The sequence below is a fragment of the Felis catus genome, chromosome A2 (assembly GCF_018350175.1).
Source record: "Felis catus isolate Fca126 chromosome A2, F.catus_Fca126_mat1.0, whole genome shotgun sequence".
Taxonomy (NCBI): Eukaryota; Metazoa; Chordata; class Mammalia; order Carnivora; family Felidae; genus Felis; species Felis catus.
In genome coordinates this window covers 12,384,413-12,408,216 of record NC_058369.1, presented here as the reverse complement: position 1 = coordinate 12,408,216, position 23,804 = coordinate 12,384,413, and the positions used below count along the sequence as shown (strand labels likewise).

General features: G+C 53.0%; 1 protein-coding gene across 6 annotated transcripts in view; it reads left to right on the top strand.

Annotated features, from left to right (window-relative positions):
- MED26 (mediator complex subunit 26) overlaps window positions 1-21,266 on the top strand; it is a 52,830-nt gene extending 31,564 nt beyond the window's left edge. For 5 of the 6 annotated variants that reach the window (XM_045047794.1, XM_023246873.2, XM_023246877.2 and 2 more), the window contains 2 exons: window positions 17,834-17,908; window positions 18,544-21,266. In XM_045047794.1, coding sequence (XP_044903729.1) covers window positions 17,843-17,908; window positions 18,544-20,196 — 1,719 coding nt within the window. In that variant the 5' untranslated portion in view covers window positions 17,834-17,842 and the 3' untranslated portion in view covers window positions 20,197-21,266. Of the gene's footprint in view, window positions 1-17,186; window positions 17,443-17,833; window positions 17,909-18,543 lie in introns of those variants that run through there. The other variant, XM_045047780.1, reaches the window with a different exon arrangement.
- The last annotated feature ends 2,538 nt before the right edge of the window (window positions 21,267-23,804 follow it).

Below are 23,804 nucleotides of genomic sequence, written 5' to 3'. Positions count from 1 at the left end.
CTACAGCTCGGAGCTTTGGAGCCTGCTTCCGAGTCTGTGTCTCTGTCTCTCTCTGCCCCGCCCCCACACGCACTGTGTCTCTCAAAAATAAAGAAAACAAAATTAAAAAAAAAAAAAAAAAGATTTTCTGTAGATGTTCGTGGCCATGGCCTTTCTTCCATGTGAGCATGGGAAGGCGGCCCCCTCCCTTGGGTCTCCAGTTGAAGAATGGCAAAACCGTGAGGACAGGCTGAAGAAGGCACATGTCCTTAAGTTCAGCCTTTGGTGGCTGCTAAGCCTTTGATTTCACAACCTATGAGACGCTGTCACCGAGCTTCAGCCATAGTGTGTCCCCCTGAGGGCTGGGGCCCTGTTCTAAGCCACAGATCACCTATTTTAAGCCACAGTTCAGATTCACAGTGTGTTGGATGCACAGGTGTTTGTAGGGGCATGTAGAATGTCCCAGAAAGAAAAGCTGATGTTTATTGGTGCCTCCTGGAGCCTTGTTACATGCAACATCGAATTTGTTGTCTTTATGATACCGGTGGGATGACCAGGAGTGAGCCCCTTCATCTTAGTGAGGGGCGAAGGAACTTGCAGCTCCGCCTTCCACCCCCAGGGAGGTCTGGGGGGGCTGATGCCTCCCCTGCAACAAAAAAGTGTTCTTGCTGTTTGCCTACTGCCCCTTCTTTTCACCCGTCTTGTTGCATGCATCATCTCCCTCCACAGTTGTTTTACAGCTTTATTGAAGTAGAATTGACCTATAGTAAACTGCACGTTGACAGTGTGTAATTTGATATATTTTGACCTATATACCTCTGAGAAACTATCACCACAATCAGGGTAATAAACATATCCATCATTTCCAGAAGTTTCTTTTTGCACCTTTGTAATCTTCCCTCTAGTCTATCTCAGTCCCAGGCAACTGCTGATCTGCTTTCTGTCACTGTAGAATTTGCTTGCCTTTCCTAGAATTTTGTGAAATCATGCACTATGTGCTGTTTTTTGTTTTATTTTGGTCTGGGTTCTTCTTTCATTCAGCATATTTTCAGATTCATGCATCTGAAAACTCTATGTCAAGAGTTCATTCTTTTTTGTTGCTTTTTGAATACTGAGCAAGATCCGTTACTTCATCCTATGGATATAGTACAGTTCACTTACCTAACCCCTGTGTTGATGGACTTCCGGGTTAAGAATCTGCCCACATGTCTTCCGAGGTGATTATACCACATGATAACTTCCAGCAGTGTATGAGAATTCCTGTCACTTCACATCTTGGCCAGCACTTGGTGTGGTCAGCCTTTTTCACGTTAGCTCTTCTAATAGTTTTGTAGTGATGGTTTTAAGCATTTTCCTAATGACTAATAATGCTGAGCATCTCTTCATGTGTTTATTTCCCATGCATGTCTTTTCTATGAAAGATTTGAATATTCAAACCACTTTTCCTTTTTTTTTTTTTTTTTTTTTGGAATTGGGTTCTTTGCCTACTCATTGAGTTGAAAGAGGTCTTTTAAAATGTATTCTAGATGCAAGTCCATTCTTAGCTATGTGATTCATATATATTTTCAACCTGTCTGTGGCTTGCCCCCCCCCCCCTTTTTTCATAATAGTGTCACGTTTTGAAGAGCAAAGATTTTCAGTTTTGATGAAATCCACTTTATGTTTTCTCTAAATTTTATGCTTTTTCTGTTATATTTTTAGTCCTTCCCAAGCCCAAGGTCACTGATATTTTCTTCCCGTGTTTTCTTCTAGATGTTCTATAGTTTTAACTCTTACATTTAGGTTTATGATCTATCTTGTGTTAATGTTTGTATGTCTTGTGAGGTAGAGGTCAAGGATTTTTTACTTGTTGTTTGCATACGGCTATCCAATTATTCTAGCACTGTTAATTGAAAGATTATTCATTCCCCCATTGAATTGTCTTAATACCTTTGTTAAGAATCAGTTGACCATGAATGTGTGGGTCTGTTAATGGATTCTGTTCTGTTCCCATTGGTCTGTTTGTCTGTCTTTACTGTTAGTACCACATTGTCTTAATTATAATCTTCTGATTTTCTCTTTTTCCCAATTTCTTGGCTATTCTAGGACCTGTGTGATTCCATATACGTTTTAGAATCAACTTACCAGTTTCTCTAAAAGACCCTGCTGGAATTTGGTTGGGATTGCATTGACTGTGTAGATCAGTTTGGGGGAGAAATGGCATCTTAACACTATTGACTCTTCCAGTCCATTAACTGTGTGTATCTCTCCGATTATTGATGCTTCTTTTAATTTTTCTCAGCCATATTTTGCACTTTTCACTGTTGAAGGCTTTCATGTCTTTTGTCAGATGTATCCTTGGGTACTTTATATTTTTAATTGCTATTATAAATGGAATTGGGCTTTTTAATGTTTATTTATTTTGAGAGAGAGCACATATGCAGGTGCATGCACGGGGGAGGGGCAGAGAGAGGGGGGGGAGAGAGAGAGACTGCCAAGCAGGCTCGATGCTCAGCACGGAGCCTCATGCGGGGCTTGATCTCACAAATATGAGGTCAGGACATGAGCTGAAATCAAGGGTTGGGTGTTGAACCAACTGAGCCACCCAGGTACCCCTGGAATTGGTTTTTTAAAATTTCATTTTCTGAATGAAAATGCATATAGAAGTACAGTCGAATTTTATATTGAACTTGTATCCTGCAGCCTTGCTAAATTCACTTGTTCTGGTAACTTTTTTGGAGATGCTGTAAGATTTTCAATATAGACTTCTGTTATTTGTGAATAAAGACCATTTTACTTCCTTCTTTCCAATCTAGATGTCCTTTTTGTTGTTGTTGTTGTTGTTGTTTTCCCCTTTTTCTTGCCTTATTACATTGACTGGAACCTCCTGACAAGACTGAATAGAACATATCCTTGTCTTGTACCTGTTAGGGGGAAACATGGAGCCATTCACCATCAAATATGATGTTAGCCGTGGATATTGTCAAAACACTTTGTCAGACCGAGGAGGTTCTCTTCTGTTCCTAGTTTGCTCAAAGTTTTTATCAGGAAGACATGCCCAATTTGGTCAAATATTTTTCCCATATCTTTTGGAACAATCACAAGGCTTTTTCATTTTTAGCCTCTTAATATGGCAGGTTACTTTGATTTTAAAATGTTATCTGCCACTCTCCCCCCTCCTCTAATTTCTAGTTTTCTTTGGTATCTTCTTTCCTGGGTTAGACATGAAGACTTTCCTTTCCTTAGTTGTTCCATTGCCCTCCTTCAAGCCGGCTGTCGTTTTCTGCCCAGGTCACCTGTATACTTGCTAATGGCCTGTTGCATGGAATCAGGCATGGGCTGACTGCCCAGAATTAACAGCTTAGGTCAGAAATGAACCTGCGGCCAGGTGTTTAATGGGTGCCCTGGCTTCCATGCTGGGGAAACAGCATAATACCTACTTGGGGGTGTGTGGCCTCAAAAGAGGCCATGGTATATGGTAAGAGACATATGCCCAGCACAGTGCTGGCCAGCAGTGCCCAGGCAGTAGGTGCTGCCTGCCTGTCTCTCCAGTAATGTTCAAGCTTCCTTCTTCTTGGGGACTCTGAGCTGCGGAGTTACTCCTTCCCTGGAAGCTGCAGAGCACACTTGTCCTCCCCAGACCTGACCTCTGCCAGGGGCAGGAGCGTGTGGACACGTTTCTCTGTGAGCTTTGAAGCAGAGGTATGCTGTGTGTCCCAGGTAGCCGGGGCTTGTGCGGCAATTCTCTGCGGGACCTCAGAGTGGTCTGTGCCACTGTGGGGGAGCCAGGGACTGACTCTGCAGTGCCTTCTCCTCCTCTTCAACCCCGCAGCTCTGGCATCAGTTTCTGGGACAGGATGGCTTTTAAGATCATCCAGAAGGGCGCCGGTTGTGAGCTTTACATTTTACGGAATGCATGTGCAATGATTGCATCTTAGTTACCCCTCACCCAGGTCCAGGAATAGAGCATTTGTTTCCCCAGAAGCCACCCTTGCTCCCTGTCTAAGCAGCTCCCCATCCCCAGCTTCCCTGACTTTGGTCACCACTGAGAAGTTTTGCCTGCTTGGGAGCTTTCAATCCAATGTAGACTGCATGCATTCTTTTCTACTGGACTTTTTCACTGGACACTGTTTTGAGATTTATCTTTAATGTTGAGTGTAGCAGCAGTTTGTTCATTCCACACTAAATGGATAGACCGTGATTTGGGCATCCACGATGCTGTTGACGGCCATTCAGGTGGTTTTTAGTTGGGGCTGTTCTGAATATATTCTCCATGCGTGGGTGTTCACATTTCTGTTGGTATGTGCCTCAGAGTGGAATCGCTGGGTCACGGGCTGTGCGTGTCCATCCTTATATGACATTTGACACAATGTACAGATTCACCTTTCTGTTCCATGGGTGACTGTGTCCTTGGTTCTCTCCACGGTGGCCCTGTTACAGGACTGCCTGCTGAGAAAGTCCCTGTGCCCACTGTGGTTCCTCCAGCTCCACACAGATACACAGAGCCCTTGAGCTGTAGGGCAATAGGTGAGGGGTCTTGGGCCTGATCACCTCCCAAGTGTAGGAGGTGACTCCTTTCTGAGCGCTACTGTGTGCCAGGCAGCATCCTGGACGTCCGTGTGTGTCTCTTGTGCCCCTTCTAGGAGCCTGTAGGAAGCCTCTGTCATCCTCCCACTTAGAGGCTAAGGAAACAGCCGAGTGGGCTGGGTGGGTGGGCAGGATCAGAGGCCATCCACTGACCTCCGGTGCAGTCTTCTCTGGTGCTTTCTGCCCTGGAGCATTTGATATGGAGTTCATGGCCTAATGGGCTGAGGTGGTGTCCTGGCTCATGGCTACCACCCAGTTTAGGACAGGCACACCTTCATTAGTTACGTTTAAACCCTGGTGGGTTTGCTGATCTCAGATTCCTATTTAAAAGGAGACGAGGGGGCACCTGGTGGCTCATAGGGTGGAGTGTCTGATTTCGGCTCTGGTCATGATCTCATGGTTCGTGGGTTCCAGCCCCGCATCGGGCTCTGCGCTGACAGCTGGGAGCCTTCTTGGGCTTCATTCTCTCTCCCTCTCCCTCTCCCTCCCCCACCCTCTCCCCCTCCCTCCTCTCTCCTCTCTCTGCCCCAACCCCACTTGCATATTCTCTCTCTCTCCCTCTCTCTCTCTCTCTCTCTCTCTCTCTCTCTCTCTCTCTCTCTCTCGATAAATAAATAAGCTTTAAAAAAAATAAATAAAAGGAGACAAGAGCTCCTTGATACCTAACCCGGAGACTTGCCGAATGACTTAACCAGTGTGGCCCCCACTCAGGTTCTGGCAGTTCCTGTTGCTCTTTTCCTGTCCACCCAGCACAGGGAACGTGGTGACCTTGTGGGAGTGCTCAGGAAAGTGAGGGCCACCAGACCCTGAATGTTACGCACATGTTACACACTCTTACTGCTAACCAGGGGCATCTTGGACTTCCTGTGTGGCGTGGTCACTTTTGCCCAGCCTACTCCTCCTTTTTAAAAGCACTCTCTGGATGTAGCCGCAGTTCCGGTCCCCCTGCACCTGGGCTCCTGGCCGCTCAGGTGAGCCTTGGTTGTGGTGCTTCCCTTTTGCTTCTGTTGTTGCCTCTGGCCGCCTCTATCCACACCTCAGGCCTGGGCCACACTTGCCTTCCTGCATACTCCAGGCCTGCCGTAGTTGCTTAGGAAGCAACTGCTGACTTGTTGGGGGAATTCTGGAGTATTCTTGGCTCCCAAGATCCTATAGCGGCCCAGGTTGGTAGACTGGTAGCCTGGCACCATGCTGGGCACTGCACTGCCTGAAGGGATCTCAGAGACCACAGAGCAGGCTGGTGGTGGGTAGGCAGGGTGCACCTGACCTGCCCCCCCCCCCTCCCCCCCGTGGGCACAGTCTCTCAGGACGGTGGTCAGCACACACCCGTTCTGGGTCTGCAGAGATGATGTGTGGTTTTCCCAGCATTTCCCTCGGGCTTCCCTGTTCATGGGGAGGAGCTGGGCTGACCGGTGGCTGCTCTTGCTTCAGTCCAAATTGGGCCAACAGTAGAGGCCAGGTTCAGCCCCGTGGCATCTTTGCACAGCTCCCCCGCCTGGCCCTTTCCCGCCCAGCCCCACCACCGGGTGTTTCATGTGGCAGTGCTGGAGCTCACTCCTGTCACCTCGATGGTTTGCTTAACGGTCTCTTGGAGGTTGGCCCCTATGAGTTCCTGTAAAGCTGGCTGGGTCTCGCTTTGGATTGTCTGTGTTCTCCATGCATGTGGGTCGAACGCTGTGGGTGCCCCTCCCGTGGGCATCGGGCCATTATGTCTGGCACAGCTGGTATTCTTCCTGGCTGTTCCTCTGGGAGTGCCAGGGTGGGAAGGAGAAAACCCTGACTGGAGTGCTGTCTGTCGTCGGATGCTCTGCTACCTGGACCCCCCTGCAAACAAGTGCTCTGCTTGGCTTTCTGACTTTGCAGTTGTATCAGTGCAGGAACGAACCAGTTCACGGATGACACATTGAGAGCTCTTGTACTCTCAGAAGGGACTGGATCGTAATGAGAATTGTGTGTGTCCTGTTGACCTGATTCAGAGGTCAGGAAAGTTTAAGTACATAGTTTTGCTGGAGAGAGCTGCTGAAATAAAAAGGAGGGAGAGAGGAACATTTTGGGGACTGCTGCTGCGGGGAGAGTGCTGCCTCTCCTGCCCTCCCCACCCCCTCACCTGCTAGCCTCTCCCTCAGTGATGGAGGATGGCAGCCGCTCATGCTGACGGAGAGCTGACGGGGAGCTCCGGCCACTGCCCTGGGCTTCCTTTTCCTGTGCTGTGCTGCTTGTGGGATGCAGGCTGCTTGGCTCGCTCTCTGGGCCCAGGCTGGGGTTTCCATCCCCTCGGCTGAGTTGCAGCTGCAGTTACATGTTCTGGTCGTGGGTGCTCTGTGGGCTGTGAGTGTGACAATCAGGGCCATGCACGCAGTGGCCGTGCTCCAGCTGTGGACGCTCCTGGGGAGCAGATGGGCCCTTCTGATGAGGAAGTAATTTTGTGCTTTTGCAAGTGTTGAGCTTGGCTGCTGCAGCTGGGACACAGCCCCCCTCCCCACCCCCCCATGTCCTTCTTCCTATAAGAAGCCATGAATGAGAGAGATTTCACCCCTGTGGGTGCAAGGCTGCCACTGGGGGCCTGGCAGAAGAAGGCATCTTGGCCAGGCAGAGTGCAGATGACCTAAGGGAGGTTCCTCTTACTCCTGCTTGGCTGTGGAACTAGGCAGGGCACAGCAGGGCCAGGAGGATGCACCTTCCAGAGCCAAGAGGGAGGATCAAGCCACACTGACTTCTTTTCCTTCCTCAGGGTGACAGGGTGGGACATGGGCTGGACTCAGCCAGGATCTTTGGGGGGTGCAGGTGCCACCATCTCTCGCACCAGCTCGCGGCAGAGGCAGTTTGAGTCACAGAAAGAATGACACCCACCTGGGAACATGGTGTGCAGCTTCAGAAGCAGGAAGGCTTGTGTGCGCCATTGCCAGGGCCTAGCGGGAGGCAGGCTTGAGTGCTGTTGTCGTTTACCAAGTGGCCTGCTGCTTAGGGTGAACACTGGGGGTGAGCTGAAGCCCCTGTTATGCTGGATAGGTGTGTGGGTCTCCCTGGCTCTAGGCTACCCTGGAGGGAAGGCAGAGGCAGCCCAGAGATATGCTGGGCATGAGGGCACTGGCCCTGGGTGGCTCAAGAAACTATAACCTGTGCGTTTACTTGCTGGGGCAGGTTGGGGAGAGTATGCGGACGGGATGCCAACATCACCAGCCTGGTGGCATCTGGGTGCCCTCCCTCACCTCACCTAGTAAAGCACCTGTGTGTGATAGGCAGAGTCTATGCCAGGCTGGTATAAGACCACACTCCGCCACGTTCTAGCTGAGTGATGAACCTTGAATCTTTATTACCTTCTCAGACTCTCAGTTTCTTTATCTGTAAAGTGGGCTTTCAAGGAGGAAAAGCTAGAGAGCTCAGCTTCCTGGGGGAACCCAACAGCCCGATGAGAATCTGGCTTGGGTGGGCCTGCCCTGGCTCATTTCCGTTGGGCCCCACCAGTGCTCAGAGCTCAGGGAGCACAGGGTTTCCCCTTTGCCACCATGGCTGCACACATCCAGCTTAATTCCTGAGAGACTGGGGATTTGAGACAGAGTGGGAACCCTTGATGCGTGGAGAACAGAATGGTCAGCCATGGGCTCAGAGACTCTGAAGCTTAGTGTTTCGGTTCCTGTTTCACATGGGGTTGGAAATCCCCCACAGGGTGCTAATTAATTACTCAGGGCCTGGGGTTTACCTGCATATCCCCTGAAATAGGGGAGGAGAAGCTGGTCAGGGGTGGGTGTACCCCACCGCACTGGCCCCAGCTCTGCACACAGATCCAGGGTCAGACCAGTGATCCTATTCACAGGGCAACTTTCAGACATGTGATGAGGGCCAGTTAAAGTCTTTCCATTGGGTTTGGTTTTAAAGATGATTCCCTGTACCCTGCTGTCGGCAGGTTTTCTGAAGCCGGTTTGGTGTCCTGGACTCTGGAGAAGCCGGTGGCATCCCCGGGTTTCAGAGGGCAGCCACAGGGCAGCGTTGGCCAGCTGTCCCTTCCCTGGGTTACTGTTGCCCTGGCCTGGCCCTGCTGTGAGGTGCTCCCTGACTCTGACCTCCCCTGGCTTCTGACCTCAGGCCTGTGTGGACACGGACACTCTAGCATCCGCAGATGGGCAAGGGCTTTGGTATGGCTTGGGGCTTGCCGTCACGTCAGAAGCCTAGGCCCCCTCTCGCTGACTTCTCCTTCCCTGGCCTCAGCACCCTGGGAACCCAACCACAGAACCTGCCCTCTCCGTGGGCACGGCAATCCCCAGCTCTCTGGAGAGCCCCCCAGGAAGCTGTTTGGCCCATGTCTGGGCGGGTGTCTCCTGGACCCTGTGGCATCTTCCCTATCTGAGGGCAGAGAGCAGGTCTGGATGCAGGAGTTCTGGCTCTCTGGGCTCTTTGCAGGGAGGCATGGACCCACCTTGGGAGAGCAGACCCCAGACCCCTTTCCACTCTAGTAGGAGTGTTTACACCGACTCCGTTGAGCAGCAGCTCAGCAGCCTGCGGGGGGCTTGGTGAGGAGCTCCAGAGATCGCACCAGATAGAACATACCCAGTAGTTTGAAGAGCTTGAGGGGGCCAGAGACAGGCTCACTTGGAGGGAGACAGCATCCCAGCAGCCCTCGGCCCCTCTCCCCATGCAGGTGCCGGGTGGTGCAGTGAGAAGCCACCGTGTGGAATTGAAAAACAAGTATTTGTTCACTTCATCTCCGCACCGCTGCCAACTGCCGTCTCATTCCAGACCCAGTGAAATCTTCCACGTGTTAGGAAATGGGTGTAGTTTGTAACCTTTTAGATTTGTGGCAGGTTTCAAACATAAAAGTAGAGAGAATAACGTAACCGTGCCCCTGCTCCAGCAGGTACCGATTTAGAGCCAATCCGCATTGCTTCATCTTGTCCCCTTCTGCGCCCCACATCCAAGGGGATTTTGTAGCAGATTCCAGGGTGCCTCGTTTCTTCACTAAATACTCTAAAACGTGTCATAAAAAGATGAGGATGAGCAGTGTGCTTTAATGGTTCACACAGCGCAGTGTGCTGCGGAGTGCGGTGCACATTCCTCACTGCTCCCACTTGACCGTGGGTGTGGGAGGACGGGGGTGTCACCAGCCTCAGGCCTGAGCAGTATGGGAGCGTCCTGCTCTCCGTGGTCCAGACTCGCACCCAGGCCGCGGCTGCGGGGTGCCGTCCTCTCCTTTGGACTGTCGCCTGTATGTGTCCAGACCCCCTTCTTCCTATTCACTGTGAGTCGAACAGCTAATATTGCCGGTTAGCCTGGCTGCCGGTGACTTGGCGTGCCCTGAGGGCACCCCCAGGAACCGAGGCCTTTCTGCTTCCTTTTTGCCTGTTCTTGGTTATCATGCGGTGGGAAGTCCCCATAAGAGCCCTGGGAACTGGGTTGGTGGTGAGGAGCATGTGTCCCTGGGGTGGCCCGTAGGTGTGAGGGAGGATGTGTTTTCTTTCTCCCTATGCCAGAGTTGGGAGGCGCCTTGTTTAGGGGGTGCCTGTGTATTTGATGCTGGAGACGCTGGCTGGCACAGCTGTCTGTGTGACGTTGACTTTCCTGTCTTATTGAGGATACCTGATTGTGCCCGTCAACCTCCAGTCTAGGATCCGAAGGCACTCCGTGAGATACTTAAGGAATCACTTCCGCCAGTAATCACCTGCCGACTTCCTGCCCTGCCTTGGAACAGACCTCTGGGGTCCTCTCTGTGCCACCACTGCCCAGCCTTCCCCACCTGCCCTGCCTGCTCCTTGCACTTCCAGAGTAGTCCTCCCCCACTCCTGACACCTTCCTTGCCCAACTGCCATGTGCACAGGGTGGGGCAACCACCACCACCACCCTGTGGGCTCCTTGGCCGGGTGATTAATTGTTTCCAATAAAGAGGGTGGTCTTAGAGAGTAAGTGGGCTTGGAATGGTGAACAGCTCACATGGGCAGTCATCATTGGTAGAAAGGGGAGGTGACACTCGGCTTCATTAATTGTTAAGGAAATACAAATTAATCTGCATCTGTTGAAGGAACCTTAATGAGAAAATGAGAGACTTCGGGCGCTCAGACATCCTTCATTTACAAATTCCGCCCCTTTTGGGACAGCCCTTTGGCAGGTGGTTTTGAGAGGTGTTCTTGTTTTTGTTGAGAACGAATCCCAGGGGAGATAGCCAGAGCAGGAAAGGGCCACCGGTGCAGGTGCGCCAGGCTGTTCCTGACAGCAAGAGGTTTGCACGTGGCCCTGGGACTCTGGCCTGCAGAGCTGCCCAGAGCCTGCCGTGAGGTTCAGGAGTGTATGGGACCCAGGGCTCTAAATATACCAGGGTGAAGTCACTGGGGTGGAGACAGGCCATGTGGCAAGCCCAGGAGCCCATCAGGGCTGGAATCCCAGAGCTGGGGACAGGGAGACGGTGGCCTCGCTGTCCCTGTGGTACTGGCCTCCTCACTGCCCCGTCTCCTCTTGCTCAGGGTCCCTGTCTGGGGGCGCGTCAAAGGCATGTAAGTGATGGAGTGTCTCCTCTCAGACCCCTTCCCTCAGTGCAGCTTGGAGTAGGTTTTGGGGGCCATCCAGATGTGTTCCCGGACACGGCCCTGAATGAAAACACTGCGAGGGGAGGCCTTTGTTGCCAACATGCAGATTGGACCCCGTGGCATAGGGGCAGCTTTGTGGGAGCTCTGACGGGCAGAGTGAGGGCCACTGTTGTTGCTGTGTGGTCACTGCAGTTTACACTCAGAAGAGACACCAGGAGGGGCACCTGAGTGGCTCAGTTGGTTGAGCATCCGACTTTGGCTCGGGTCATGATCTCACGGTTCGTGCATTCGAGCCCCGCGTCGGGCTCTGTGCTGACAGCTCAGAGCCTGGAGCCTTGTTCAGTTTCCATGTCTCCCTCTCTCTCTGCCCCTCATTCTGTCTCCCTCAAAGGTAAATAAACATTAAAAAAAAAAAAAAAAAAAAAGACACCAAGAACTTGAGGTGGCGGGTGGAGGTGACAGCTGCCTTCAGCTGCAAAGAAGGCAGATCAGAAAAGCCGAGGAATGCATGTGGCCAGCAGAGTAAAAGCCCCAAAGGATGTCTGCATCCTAGTCCCCAGAACCTGGGCACGTGGTACCTTGTGTGGCAGAAGGGACTATGTGGGTGTGAAGGGTACATACCTGGAGTATCGAGGTGGGCCCAGCCTAATCAGATCCTCAGAAGTAGAGACCCTTGTCTGGCCGGGTCAGAGAGGTGCAGTGTGAGGACTTGGTGCTGTGGCAGACGTGGGAAGTGAACTGAGATGCCATGAGCTGGGGAATGCAGTGCCCTCTAGAAGCTGAGATGGCCTTCAGTGCCAGCCAGCCAGCCAGCAGGAAAAGGGAGCCCTCAGTTCTACAGCAAGGAGGCGTAATTCTGTCAACACGGAAAGGAATAGGAAGCGGCCTTGAGAACTTCCCTGAAAGGAGGGCGGCTTGCCTACCCTCCTGTGCTGGGTCTCAGCACAGGGCGACCTGAACCACATTACTGTCCGTCCCCCCCCCCCCCCCCCCAAACTGACATGATATATATACGCATGTTGTTCAAGCCTCTCCTTCTGTGATCATGTGCATCATTTTGGCAACAACGGGAAACCGATACACCACAGTACTGGCAAGGACTGGGAAACAGGCTTTTCCGCCTTCCTCTCCTATAGTGGGCCTGGAATTGGAGCCGCCTCCCTGGGGGCTAATTACAATCCTTCCTGGTCCTTGTGCCAATAGCCCCTCTAGCAGTTTGTGTGTTAGCCCAGGATCTCCTCTAGTAAAGGTAGGGATTGCAACCTTGTTTGTAACAGTAAGTGGAAAAGGGGGGACACAGCTCTGCTCAAGTACCCCCCCCCACTCCACCCCCACCCCACTGGAAGCAAGAGGGAAGGGGGGATGTCTGCGATGCTGGTTGTTTCTGATGTTAGTGAGAAAAGCAAGGCATAGAATCATGTTTTGCTTTGTTGCTGTTGTTTTTAATGCGCGGTAAGTGTATATACAACGCAAGGAAGATTTTTGGAAACCTACAGGGAACCGTGGTGGTGGCGGCTGGGTGGGACATGTACCTTTCCTCATGCCCTTCCCGTTCGCCTGCATGCTCCGTCCAGTGTGTGTGGGCATGTGATGGGCTGTGTGATCTTGGAAGGGAGGGGGGGCTTCCTCCTGGCATATGGGCTCCCCCAGCCGGCCAGCCCACCAAAACCTGCAGCTGCTGGGGGTTGTTGAGCTGAGGGAGTTCTTCACCTCTTCCAGAGCTGCGTCCTTCACTGGGCACGCTTTGTCAGTGCTCCCGGGCTGTTTGCCTCTTGAGGTAAGTGGAAGTTCTCAATCTCGATGAAGCCCAGTTTGTCAGGCTTTTTTCTTGGGCAGTTACTGCTTTGGGGGGTCTTAAGAAATCTTTGTCTACCCCAAGGTTGCAAAGATAGTCTCCTGTTTCTTTGAGAAGACTTAAGAGTTTTTGCTTGAGTGTGTGCGTGTGTGTGTGTGTGTGTGTATTTTTTAAGTAAGCTCTATGCACAACATAGGGCTCAGACTCGTGACCCCAAGACTAAAAGTCACGTGCTCTACCAACAGAGCCAGCCAGGGGCCAAGTCTGACAAATTTTAAATTTAATTTGTGACTTTGCTCTGATGTTTGGTGTAAATGGAATCATGCAGTCTGTATGTTCTGTGACTTCACTCCCCATGGTCTGAGCTTTGTCTTGTCGATGCACTGAAACTACAGTTGATCATTTCTGTTGCTCTTGGAATTTTCATTCTGTTCCGTTGACTCTTGGAAGACATTGATGTCATAACGTTTGACCACCTGACCTGCACCTTTGTGTGCCTTCTGTCTGTAAAATGTGGTGGTAATAGTACCTTCCCCACGGGGTGGTTACGTTACACAAAGCAGGGCTGTGTGAAAACACATCGTATGAGGGGGGGCATGGAGTGGCTGGGTCAGATCTGCAAACAGGAGACCACCAGACAAAGCCCATCCCTCCCCAGGCTTGGCTGGGCCCCTGAACTACCTAGTACCATCAGATGCCACTTCTGCCGGTTAGTGGGCACGTCTGCAGGGCAGCTGCTCGTGGCTTCTGGAGAGAGCTGGGCACAGGTGCTGCAGTTTCCCGTTCCGCCCGGTGCCTGTTCATGTCTCCCGGGCCAGGTTCTGTGTTCCAGATACAGATCCTCACGGCACTGTGGCATCTGTCATCTCCCCACTTTGTGACTTTTTGGTGTCTCTGGATGAACTCTAAAGGTCTTGCTAATGTAACCAAACCGATCGGATGATTGTGTGCAGGCATGCAGGGATACTGTGGGGTGGGTTCCAGACGGCCGAAATAAAGCAACTATCGCAGTAAAGGGAGGTCAATGAATGCTTTGGTTTCCCGGTGCATATATAGTAAAACCTTGGATTGCAGGTAACTTATTCTGCGAGTGTTCTGCAAGACGAGCAAACATTTCTAATAAATTATAACTTGATAAATGATGTCTTGCAATACAAGTAGTATATGACGCTGGATGTCACATGAGCACAACTGAACCAATGGTTCTTGAAATTCACTTGGATATATGAGTGTTTTGGATTACAAGCATGTTACTGGAATGGAATTATGCTTGCAAATCAAGGTTTTACTGTAGATGTTATATTCATACTGTACCGTAGTTTGTTAAATGTTCAGTAGTATTACGTCCAAACAAAACAAAACAAAACAATGTACATACCTTAATTAAAAATATTTTATTGCTGAGCCACCTGGGTGGCTCAGTCAGTTGAGTGTTCAACTGTTTTTTTTTTTTTTTAACGTTTATTTATTTTTGAGAAGAAAGAGAGCATGAGAGGGGGAGGAGAGAGAAAGAGGGAGACACAGAATCTGAAACAGGCTTCAGGCTCTGAGCTGTCAGCACAGAGCCTGATGTGGGGCTCGAACTCGCAGACCGCAAGATCATGACCTGAGCTGAAGTAGGAGGCTTAACCGACTGAGCCACCCAGGCGCCCGTGTGTCCAACTCTTGATTTCGGCTCAGGTCATGCTCTCATGGTTCATGGGATCAAGCCCATGGAGCCTTGGGATTCTCTCTCTCTGTCTCTCTCTCTCTGCCCCTCCCCCGCTTGTGCACCTGTGAGTGCATGCGCCCACTGTCCCTCAAATAAAATTTGGGGGGCACCTGGGTGGCTCAGTCGGTTAAGCGTCCGACTTCAGCTCAGGTCATGATCTCGTGGTTTGTGAGTTCAAGCCCTACATCAGGCTCTCTGCTGTCATTGCAGATCCTCTGTCCCCGTTCTCTATCTGCCCCTCCCCCGCTCACACTCTCAAAAATAAACATTTTTTAAAAATAAAATTAAATAAAAATTTTAAAAACTTAAAAAATACTTTATTGCTAAAAAAAAAATGCTAACCATCATTTGAGCCTTCTGCGAGTCGTAATCTTTTTGCTGGTGGAGGGTCCTGCCTCCACGTGACGGCTGCTGACTGATCGGGGTGGCGGTCGCTCACGGCTGGGGTGGCTGTGGCAAGGTCTTAAATAAGACAGTAGTAAGGTTCGCTGAGTCGAAGGAGCCCTCCTTTCACGAGCGACTTCTCTGCAGCACGCGGTGCTGTTTGGTGGCATTTCACCCACGGTGGGACTTCTCTCGGAATCGGAGTCCGTCCCCTCAGATCCCGCTGCTGCCGCCCCCTCCACTCTGCCTCTGTGACGTTCTGAACCCTGTGTCGTCGTTCCAACCGTCTTCACGGCATCTTCACCAGGAGCAGACTGCAGCTCAAGAAGCCTGCTTTCCTCGTCCGTTAGAAGCAGCTCCTCTTCCGTTCAAGTTTTGTCACGAGATCGGAGCACTGCAGGCCTATTGTCTTCAGGCTCCGCTTCGGATTCTAGTTCTCTTGCTCTTCCCACCACACCTGCAGTCGCTGCCTCCAATGAAGTCTTGAACCCTCAAAGTCATCCGTGAGGGCTGGGATCCACTTCTTCCGAACTCCTGGTCACGTTGATGTTTTGACCTCTTCCCATGAATCACAGATACCCTTAATGGCATGTAGAATGGTGAACCCTTTTGGAAGGCTTTCAGTTTACTTTGCCCAGATCCAGCAGCCTTACGAAATGTATTTCTTAATAAGACTTGAAAGTTGAAATTACCCCTTAATCCATGGGCCACAGAATGAATGTTATGTCAGCAGGCATGGAAACCACGTGAATCTCTTGCACATCCCTGTCAGAGTTTGTGTGTGACTGGGTGTGTTGTCAGTGAGCAGTCATATTTATTTTTATTTTTTTAATTTTTTTTTGATCAGTCATATTTTTAAAGGAATCCTTTTTTTTTTTGAGCAGTAAGCATCAACAGTGGGCTTAAAAGAGTCTGTAAACCATGTTGTAAACAGATGTGCTGTCCTCCAGGCTTTGTTGTTCCATTTCTAGAGCACAGGCAGCGCCGATTACTCTGAAGGGCCCTAAGATTTTCCAAGTGGTAAATCGGCCCAGGCTTCAGCTTAGTCACCAGCTGAATTAGCCCCCAGTAGGAGTCAGCCTGTCCTTTGAAGGTAGGCATTGACTTCTCGTCTCTAGCTCTGAAAGTCCTGGATGGCATCCTCTTCCGATAGAAGGCTGTTTGGCCTCCGCTGAAAATCTGTTGCTTAGGGGCGCCTACATGGGTAATTTAGCTCAGTTAGTTATGGAGCCTGCTTCTGATTCTCTCTCTCCCTGACCCTCCCCCACTCGTGCTCAAAATAAATACACTTCCAAAAATTTTTAGAGAAAAAAAAAGTCTTGTTTAGACTGCAACCACCTTCGTGAATGATCTCGGCTAGAACCTTCTGGATCACTTGCTGCAGCTTCTGCGTCTGCACCTGCTGCTTCGCCTTGCGCTGCCGCGTCAGGGGCGATGGCGTCTTTCCTGGAACCTTGTGACCCGACGTGTGTCTGCTAGCCTCCAACGTGAGAGCTTCCTCACCTCTCTCGGCCTTTGTAGAATTACAGGGTTAGGGCCTTGTTCCGGACGAGGCTTCGGCTTAAGGGAATGTCGTGGTGGTTTGACCTTCTGTCCAGACCTCAAACTTTCTCCACATCAGCAGTTAACACAGTTTTGCTTTCTTATCACTCATGTTTGTTCACCGAAGAAGCAGCTTAATTTCCTTCAAGAACTTTTCTTTGCCTTCACAACCAGGCTAACTGACGCAAGAGGCCTACCAGCTTCCAGCCTGCCTCAGTTTCCGGCACGCCTTCCCCTCTAGTGTAATCATTTCTAGCCTTTGATTTCAAGTGAGAGACATGCTACTCTTTATCTCACTTGAACACTTAGAGGCCAGTGTAGGATTGCCAGTTGGCTTGATTTCAACACTGCTGTGTCTCGGGAAACAGGGAGGCCCAAGGAGAGGAGAGAGATGGGGAAGGGCTGGGCAGTGGGGCAGGCGGAACACACACAGTATCACGGAGTTCGCCCTCTTGTGTGGTGTGGTTTGTGGCACCCCGGAACAACTACAGCAGTAACATCAAGAATCGCTAATCACAGGGGCGCCTGAGGGGCTCAGTCGGTTAAGTGTCTGTCTGCCTCTTGGTTTCAGCTCAGGTCATGATCTCTCGTGGTCTCGTGAGTTCAAGCCCCACGTCGGGCTCTACTCTGGCAGCTTGGAGCCTGCTTGAGATTCTGTCTCTCCCTCTCTCTCTGCCCTTCCCCCACTCACACTGTCTCTGTCTCTCTCAAAATAAATAAATACTAAAAATCACTGGCCACCGATCACCATAACAAATAATAATAATAATGAAAAAGTCTGAAATGTGAGAATTACCAAAATGTGACACAGAGACACGAAGTGAGCAGATACTTTTGAGAAAATGGCCCCAATAGACTTGCTCGATGCAAGGTTGCCGCACACCTTCAGTTTGTGAAAGACACAGTATCTGTGAAGTGCACTAAAGCTGAGAACACTGCAAGGAGGAATGCCGGTATGGATCTTTCAAGCTTAGTGTTTTATTTGCTAAATCCTTCACCATCCTGCCCCCCCCCCCCCCATGAGGTGGCAGGGTTGAGCACATCTCCCATAGCAAGAGCAGATCCTAGCTCATACATGTCACAAGTCTAAGCTTTGTGACAAGCACCTGGGCAGGTGGGCATGACCATGGATGGGCTTCTGGTAAACTGTACCCCACGCACTAGAGGAGGTGGATGGGGGTGACCACTGGGCGCCTTGTTGGCCTTAGGAGCAGGTAGGAGGCTGCGTGGGGCGAGGAGAAGCTCTGGTGTTACTGACTCCACTGGCTCTTGGGGACGCAGAGGCCAGAGCGGGCTGGGACAGAGAGAAGGGCAGACGTCTGACAAGTGGCTCTTGTTTTGTAGATCCGGAACATGGTGGCGGTGCTGGAAGTCATCTCCAGCCTGGAGAAATACCCCATTACCAAAGAGGCGCTGGAGGTGAGTGTCCCCGGCATCCAACGCTGGGAGGAGCCGGGTGGGCCGGGCCCAGGCTTCCCCAACCTGAGGACTTGCGAGTGCCGTGTGGCGGGGGTGCAGCACCCCCGCCCCCCCAACCTGTGCTGTGCCAAAAGCCACGTCTTCCTCTGGGTAGCGTGGGAATTGGGTAGCCTTAGTTCCCTGGCTGGGGCCCGTTCCTGCACAGGGTGTCTGTCACGCTGCGGGGCCGGCTGGGAGGCGTGCCTGGGGGCGTCTCCGGTGAGCCGGGCTGGCTCCATCCCTCCTTTCACTGTTGCCCTGGCCATAGAGCGCTCTCACCCAGAGAGCTTCCCTGGCAAAGTGCTCTTGCACTGGCCTTGACGGTCCCCAGTCTCCAGGTGCCGGGAGCCTGTGGGATGGTGCTTCTGAGATGCCACCTGGGGCCCTAAGGCTTGAGGACTAAATTTGAGAAGGTAGATGTCACAGAGGACCCCCAAATCCCTATGGGTTTTGTATCCAGGAATTCTGTGATGGAAGGGTCAGTGGGGTTAGTCCAAAGACCAGGGGGGCCCTTCCCACGGTTTCCGGCTCTGCTCCCTTTTCACGGGGACTTCCTGTCCCAGAAGCGTGTCATCGTCGTCCCTCTCTGGTTGCAGGAAACTCGACTTGGGAAGCTCATCAACGACGTCCGCAAGAAGACGAAGAACGAGGAGCTCGCCAAGCGGGCCAAGAAGCTGCTGCGGAGCTGGCAGAAGCTCATCGAGCCCGTGCACCAGAATGAGGCGGCGCTGCGGGGACTGGCGGGGGGCGCCGGCTCCGCCAACGGGGGTGCTCACAACTGCCGGCCGGAGGCGGGGGCGGCCGGCACGCCCAAGAGCATCCACGACCTGAAGAACCGCATTGACCTCCAGAGGCTGCGGGGGCATCGGCTGGACAGGCTGGGCAGCCGCAAGCGCCGGGGAGACCAGCGTGACCTCGGCCACCCCAGGCCACCTCCCAAGGTCTCCAAGGCGAGCCACGACTCCCTGGTACCCAACTCCTCCCCCCTCCCCACCAACGGGATCGGCGGGAGCCCCGAGAGCTTCCCCGGCCCCCTGGACGGCAGCGGGCACGCGGGCCCCGAGGGCGGCCGCCTGGAGCACGGCGAGAACGACAAGCACGGCGGCAAGATTCCCGTCAACGCGGTGCGGCCGCACACCAGCTCCCCGGGCCTCGGCAAGCCGCCCGGGCCCTGCTTGCAGACCAAGGTCGCGGTGCTGCAGCAGCTGGACCGGGTGGACGAGACTCCGGGCCCCCCCCACCCCAAGGGGCCGCCTCGCTGCTCTTTCAGTCCCCGGAACTCACGGCACGAGGGCTCCTTTGCCCGGCAGCGGAGCCCGTACGCGCCCAAGGGCTCCACGCCCAGCCCCTCTCCGCGGCCCCAGCCGCTCGACGCCACGCAGGTGCCGTCGCCGCTTCCGCTGGCCCGGCCGTCCACGCCCCCCGTGAGGCGGCTCGAGCTGCTGCCCAGTGCGGAGAGCCCGGTGCGCTGGCTGGAGCAGCCCGAGGGCCACCAGCGGCCGGCGGGGCCGGGCTGCAAAGTGGGGCTGCCGCCGGCCGAGCCCCTGCTGCCCCGGGCCGGCTTCTCCCCAGACTCCTCCAAGGCGGACAGCGACGCTGCCTCCTCTGGCGGCTCGGACAGCAAAAAGAAGAAGAGGTACCGGCCTCGTGACTACACGGTGAACTTGGACGGGCAGGTGGCCGAGGCGGGCGTCAAGCCCGTCCGGTTAAAAGAGCGGAAGCTCACCTTTGACCCCATGACCAGACAGATCAAACCTCTGACCCAGAAAGAGCCAGTGCGGGCTGACAGCCCCGTGCACACAGAGCAGCCCAGGACAGAGCTGGACAAGCCCGAGGCCAAGGCCAGCCTCCAGAGCCCTTTCGAACAGACGAACTGGAAGGAGCTGTCGCGCAACGAGATCATCCAGTCCTACCTGAGCCGGCAGAGCAGCCTGCTCTCCTCGTCGGGCGCGCAGACCCCGGGCGCCCACCACTTCATGTCTGAGTACCTGAGGCAGGAGGAGAGCACCCGGCGCGGGGCCAGGCAGCCGCACGTGCTGGTGCCTCACAGCGCGCCCACGGACCGCCCGGGGCTGAGCCGCGAGGTCACGCAGGACGATCTGGACAGAATCCAGGGCCACCGGTGGCCTGGGGTGAACGGGTGTCAGGACACACAGGGTAACTGGTATGACTGGACGCAGTGCATATCGCTCGACCCGCACGGCGACGACGGGCGGTTGAACATTCTGCCTTATGTCTGCTTGGACTGAGCGGCCCGGCGGCCTCTCGGTGCGTTCCCACCTTGCAGTCAGCACGGCGGGCGGGCTGCCCCCAGTGCTTGGGAAGCCGGGGAGTCCGGCCCGGGGCGGAGGGAGGGGGCGGGAGTCTCGAGGTCTCTCCGAGCCCTTCCCTCAAAATTCTCCTTCTTTTGTGAAATGCTGCTACCAGTTTACTAACAAAATTGCAAAGGAAGGACCGTGTGGAAGGAAGGCCGGCAAAGTGAGTTCAGAACTCTATAGCGAACCAGCTATAAAAAGCGTCAGTTCCCCACCCCGGAAGCGGTGTGGACACTTCCCAGCACCTGTAAGCTGGGACCTCAGTTGCAGGCAGGCACAGAAAACCTGTGGGAGAGGTTACCTTTAAACACAGCGACAGAAGCACGCGTCTCATCCATTTGCGTTTTCTTTTTCTAAATTTGGCCCTGAGTGTGTGAGGCGGTGGGTGTCCGTGCACCGTGGCCTCTGTTCGCACCCCCACCGGCCAGTGCTTCGGTTACGGTGCCAGTTCGGCAGCTGCAGCGGGCCAGCTGGCCGGCTGCTATGACCTGCGCTCCATGGGCATCCACACATTTTTATCTGGTTTCGGTTAAGACCCGGTTTTGAAAAAAATGCTGCAAAAATTTAAGTGTTCTAGGAGTTTATTTTATCCGCCTTTTCCATCTGACCATCAGCCAAATAAGTTTCCTTTCTTTCTCCCTTTTTGTTTTCCCCTTCCTGCACATATCTTGAAAAGTTCACCTTTCCAGATTCCCCCCCTCCCCACCCCCACCCCAAAGACAAAAGTAATCGCGGGTGCTACTGGTGTGTAAGCTGTACTGTTGGGCAAGAGGAGACCTGTCTGTGCGCTGGAAACACTCATAACCATTCCTTTAGATTCGTTTGCCTTATGGTTATTTGTCATAAACGCGATTTGCAAAAACAAGGAGCCTTAGTGAATGTACAGTACCTAGACTTCTGTGTTCTCAGGACACAGAAGGGAGCAACTTTGCTATTTGGTCCAGTAAGTGGACAACTTGTGATATAAATGTGGAAATAAAAAAAAAAAAAACCATTTGCACAAACCAGTCTCAGAACCGTTATTGATTTGGTCCCTTACAGGCAAATCAGCCTTTCTGCATTTGCGAAGATGTGGACCCCGTGTCCAAGGTTTGGGCTGCACGGCCAGACTGCAGGGAGGCCGGCAGGGCCGGGAGTGGCGAAGTCAGCCTGTTAACCTTCTGCATGAAGACTGACCTCCACCCGCCTTTCACTCATTCGGGCCCGTTTGTTGCCTGTCCCGCCTCCGGGGTCACCTACTAGCATTGGGTGACAGATGCCGGTCACTGTCCACATGCAGGAATGTTACCCCGTCTCTGTCCGGTCCTTTCCTGCCCCAGGGAAGCCCTCCACAGAGGTTCCATGTCCCAGGTCTCCGTAACCTCGTTCTACCCCACAAAAAGCTGTAGTTCTTACAGGGCATGGCCCAGAGCCATGTCTGGCAAAGCCACCCTTGGCTCTGGTCCCAGGCTTCTAGCTCCCCATGAAGGCCTGGGGCTGTCTTAGTGTGTGGCTGGTGCTATTTTTAAAAGTAACTTTTCTGCCTTGACTACAAAGTGATAATATTTCCTTCTTCTCCCTCATCCCTGAAGCCATAAGCTAAGATTTTGGTTTTCAGGTCTTTTTTTTTTACTCCAGAACAGGCCATGTTGGACGTACCTACTTCTTTTCACAGATGAGGGAGCTGCCTCCCCTGAAGGGGAACAGTCCCACAGGGCAAAACAAGGGGTCCGGGAGCATTGGGAGTCAACCCAGAACCACAATTTCAGAACCAGCAGGGATCTATCTATGACATGGCCTTGGCGCGGGGCACACCCACCCTAAGATAAGGCGAAATGGATGGGCGCCCAGTGGATCGGCGAAGTGGCTTTGAGGACAGTCAGGTTGAATTCTGGACCTGCAACCTATCAGCTGCGTGGCTCTATGCTAATCACTTCACTTCTTTTTTTAATTTTTTTTTAATGTTTATTTATTTTTGAGACCTAGAGCGTGAGCAGGGGAGGGGCAGAGAGAGAGGGAGACACAGAATCCGAAACAGGCTCCACGCTCTGAGCTGTCGGCACAGAGCCCGACGCGGGACTCGAACTCACGAATTGCGAGATCGTGAGCTGAAGTCGGACGCTTAACCGACTGAGCCACCCAGGCGCCCCCTAATCACTTCACTTCTATGCATGTCTCCGCATGTGGGAGATGAAAGTGCTTACCCCAGAGCTGTGAGGACTAAGTTAAATGATCAGAGTTTAAGCAACAAAAAAAAAAAAAAAGAAAAAAAAAAGCCATGTCAGAGAACTGTTTGCTATGGAGAAACTAGTTCCTTTCTAAGTCCACTGTGGCCTGTAATGTGGGCCAGCCTTGCTGCTGTGTGGACTTCCCCAGGAAGTGATTTGCTCTGTGACAAAGGGTCACAGATGTGTAGGCACAGCTGGAAGATACTAGGGTACAGGATGGCATCTTATGAGCATCTCCCTTTCTCAGATCTGGGCGTTAGGATGGGTCCCTGCTCCCTGCCCCCACCTGCAGGGACCACTTCTGAGTGTCCAGTAAGCCCAGGACAAACATAGTGGCTGCTTTGGGGAACACGGTTAAGCTGAGATTTCCCTCTCGCATATTGGAAATCATTGGGTTGCCACTTTATAATTTGCCAAGTAAGGACGTTGTAAAAGGGCAGCTTAACCCCCCATTTCCCGCCCCCCCCCCTCCCCGGAAAGTTCGTCAGTATGTGATGTTTGGAACACACATCAGTCTTTCGGTATAGGAACATCCTGCTGAAAACACCATCCTGTTTCCTCTGCTAGGGTCTGGGGCTGTTCTAGCCTGGCCTTGGGCATCAGCGCTCAGGGCCTCGCACCTCTCCCTCCGGCAAGAGCTCTGGAGACAGGTGCCCAAGTAGACTACCACGGCCACAGCTCCCGAATGGGCCAGGGGACCTGAGCCAAGTCGCCTCCCCTCTCTGGGCTTCGGTCTGTCCGTCTGTGAAATGGGGATGGGGTAATACCTACCGTGCAGCGCACGTCGCAGTGATTCTCAGAACGAGCTCCCAGAGACCGGGCTTGCCCCTCTATCGGAGTCCGGCCACGGGAGTCCGTTCCCGTGTTTTTGCAGAAAAAGGATGTAGCTTATGGGAAGCTTTCACAATCTGGTTTCTTTTCAGTAAAGACCTGCTCTTTTACCCTTGCTGTCCGCCGCCACTGCCTCCTGCCCATGAGGAATCTGGCTGAAAGGAGCCGATGTAGCGTGGACATCGAGGTTTGACCCCCGGCTGGATGGCCCGATCACAGACGCTGACGCGATAGGGTCTTTGCGCTCCTGCCCGTTCACTTCGAGACCTGGCTCCGGGTCCCCTGGGCCAACCCACCGGCGGGGAAACCCGGCGGCGACCGGGCTAGGGTCCGCGTCCCCCCCTTCCGCTTCCGGGATAGGCCTAGCGCCGCCGGAAGCCCACCCGAGGGGCGGGGCCTGCGCCCGCTACGTGGTGGCGGGCGCGTCGGCCGGCGCGAGGCGGTGACGCGACGCAGCGGCGACCAGTGGAGAGCGGCGTTGGCCGGCGCGCCCGCCTCCACCCG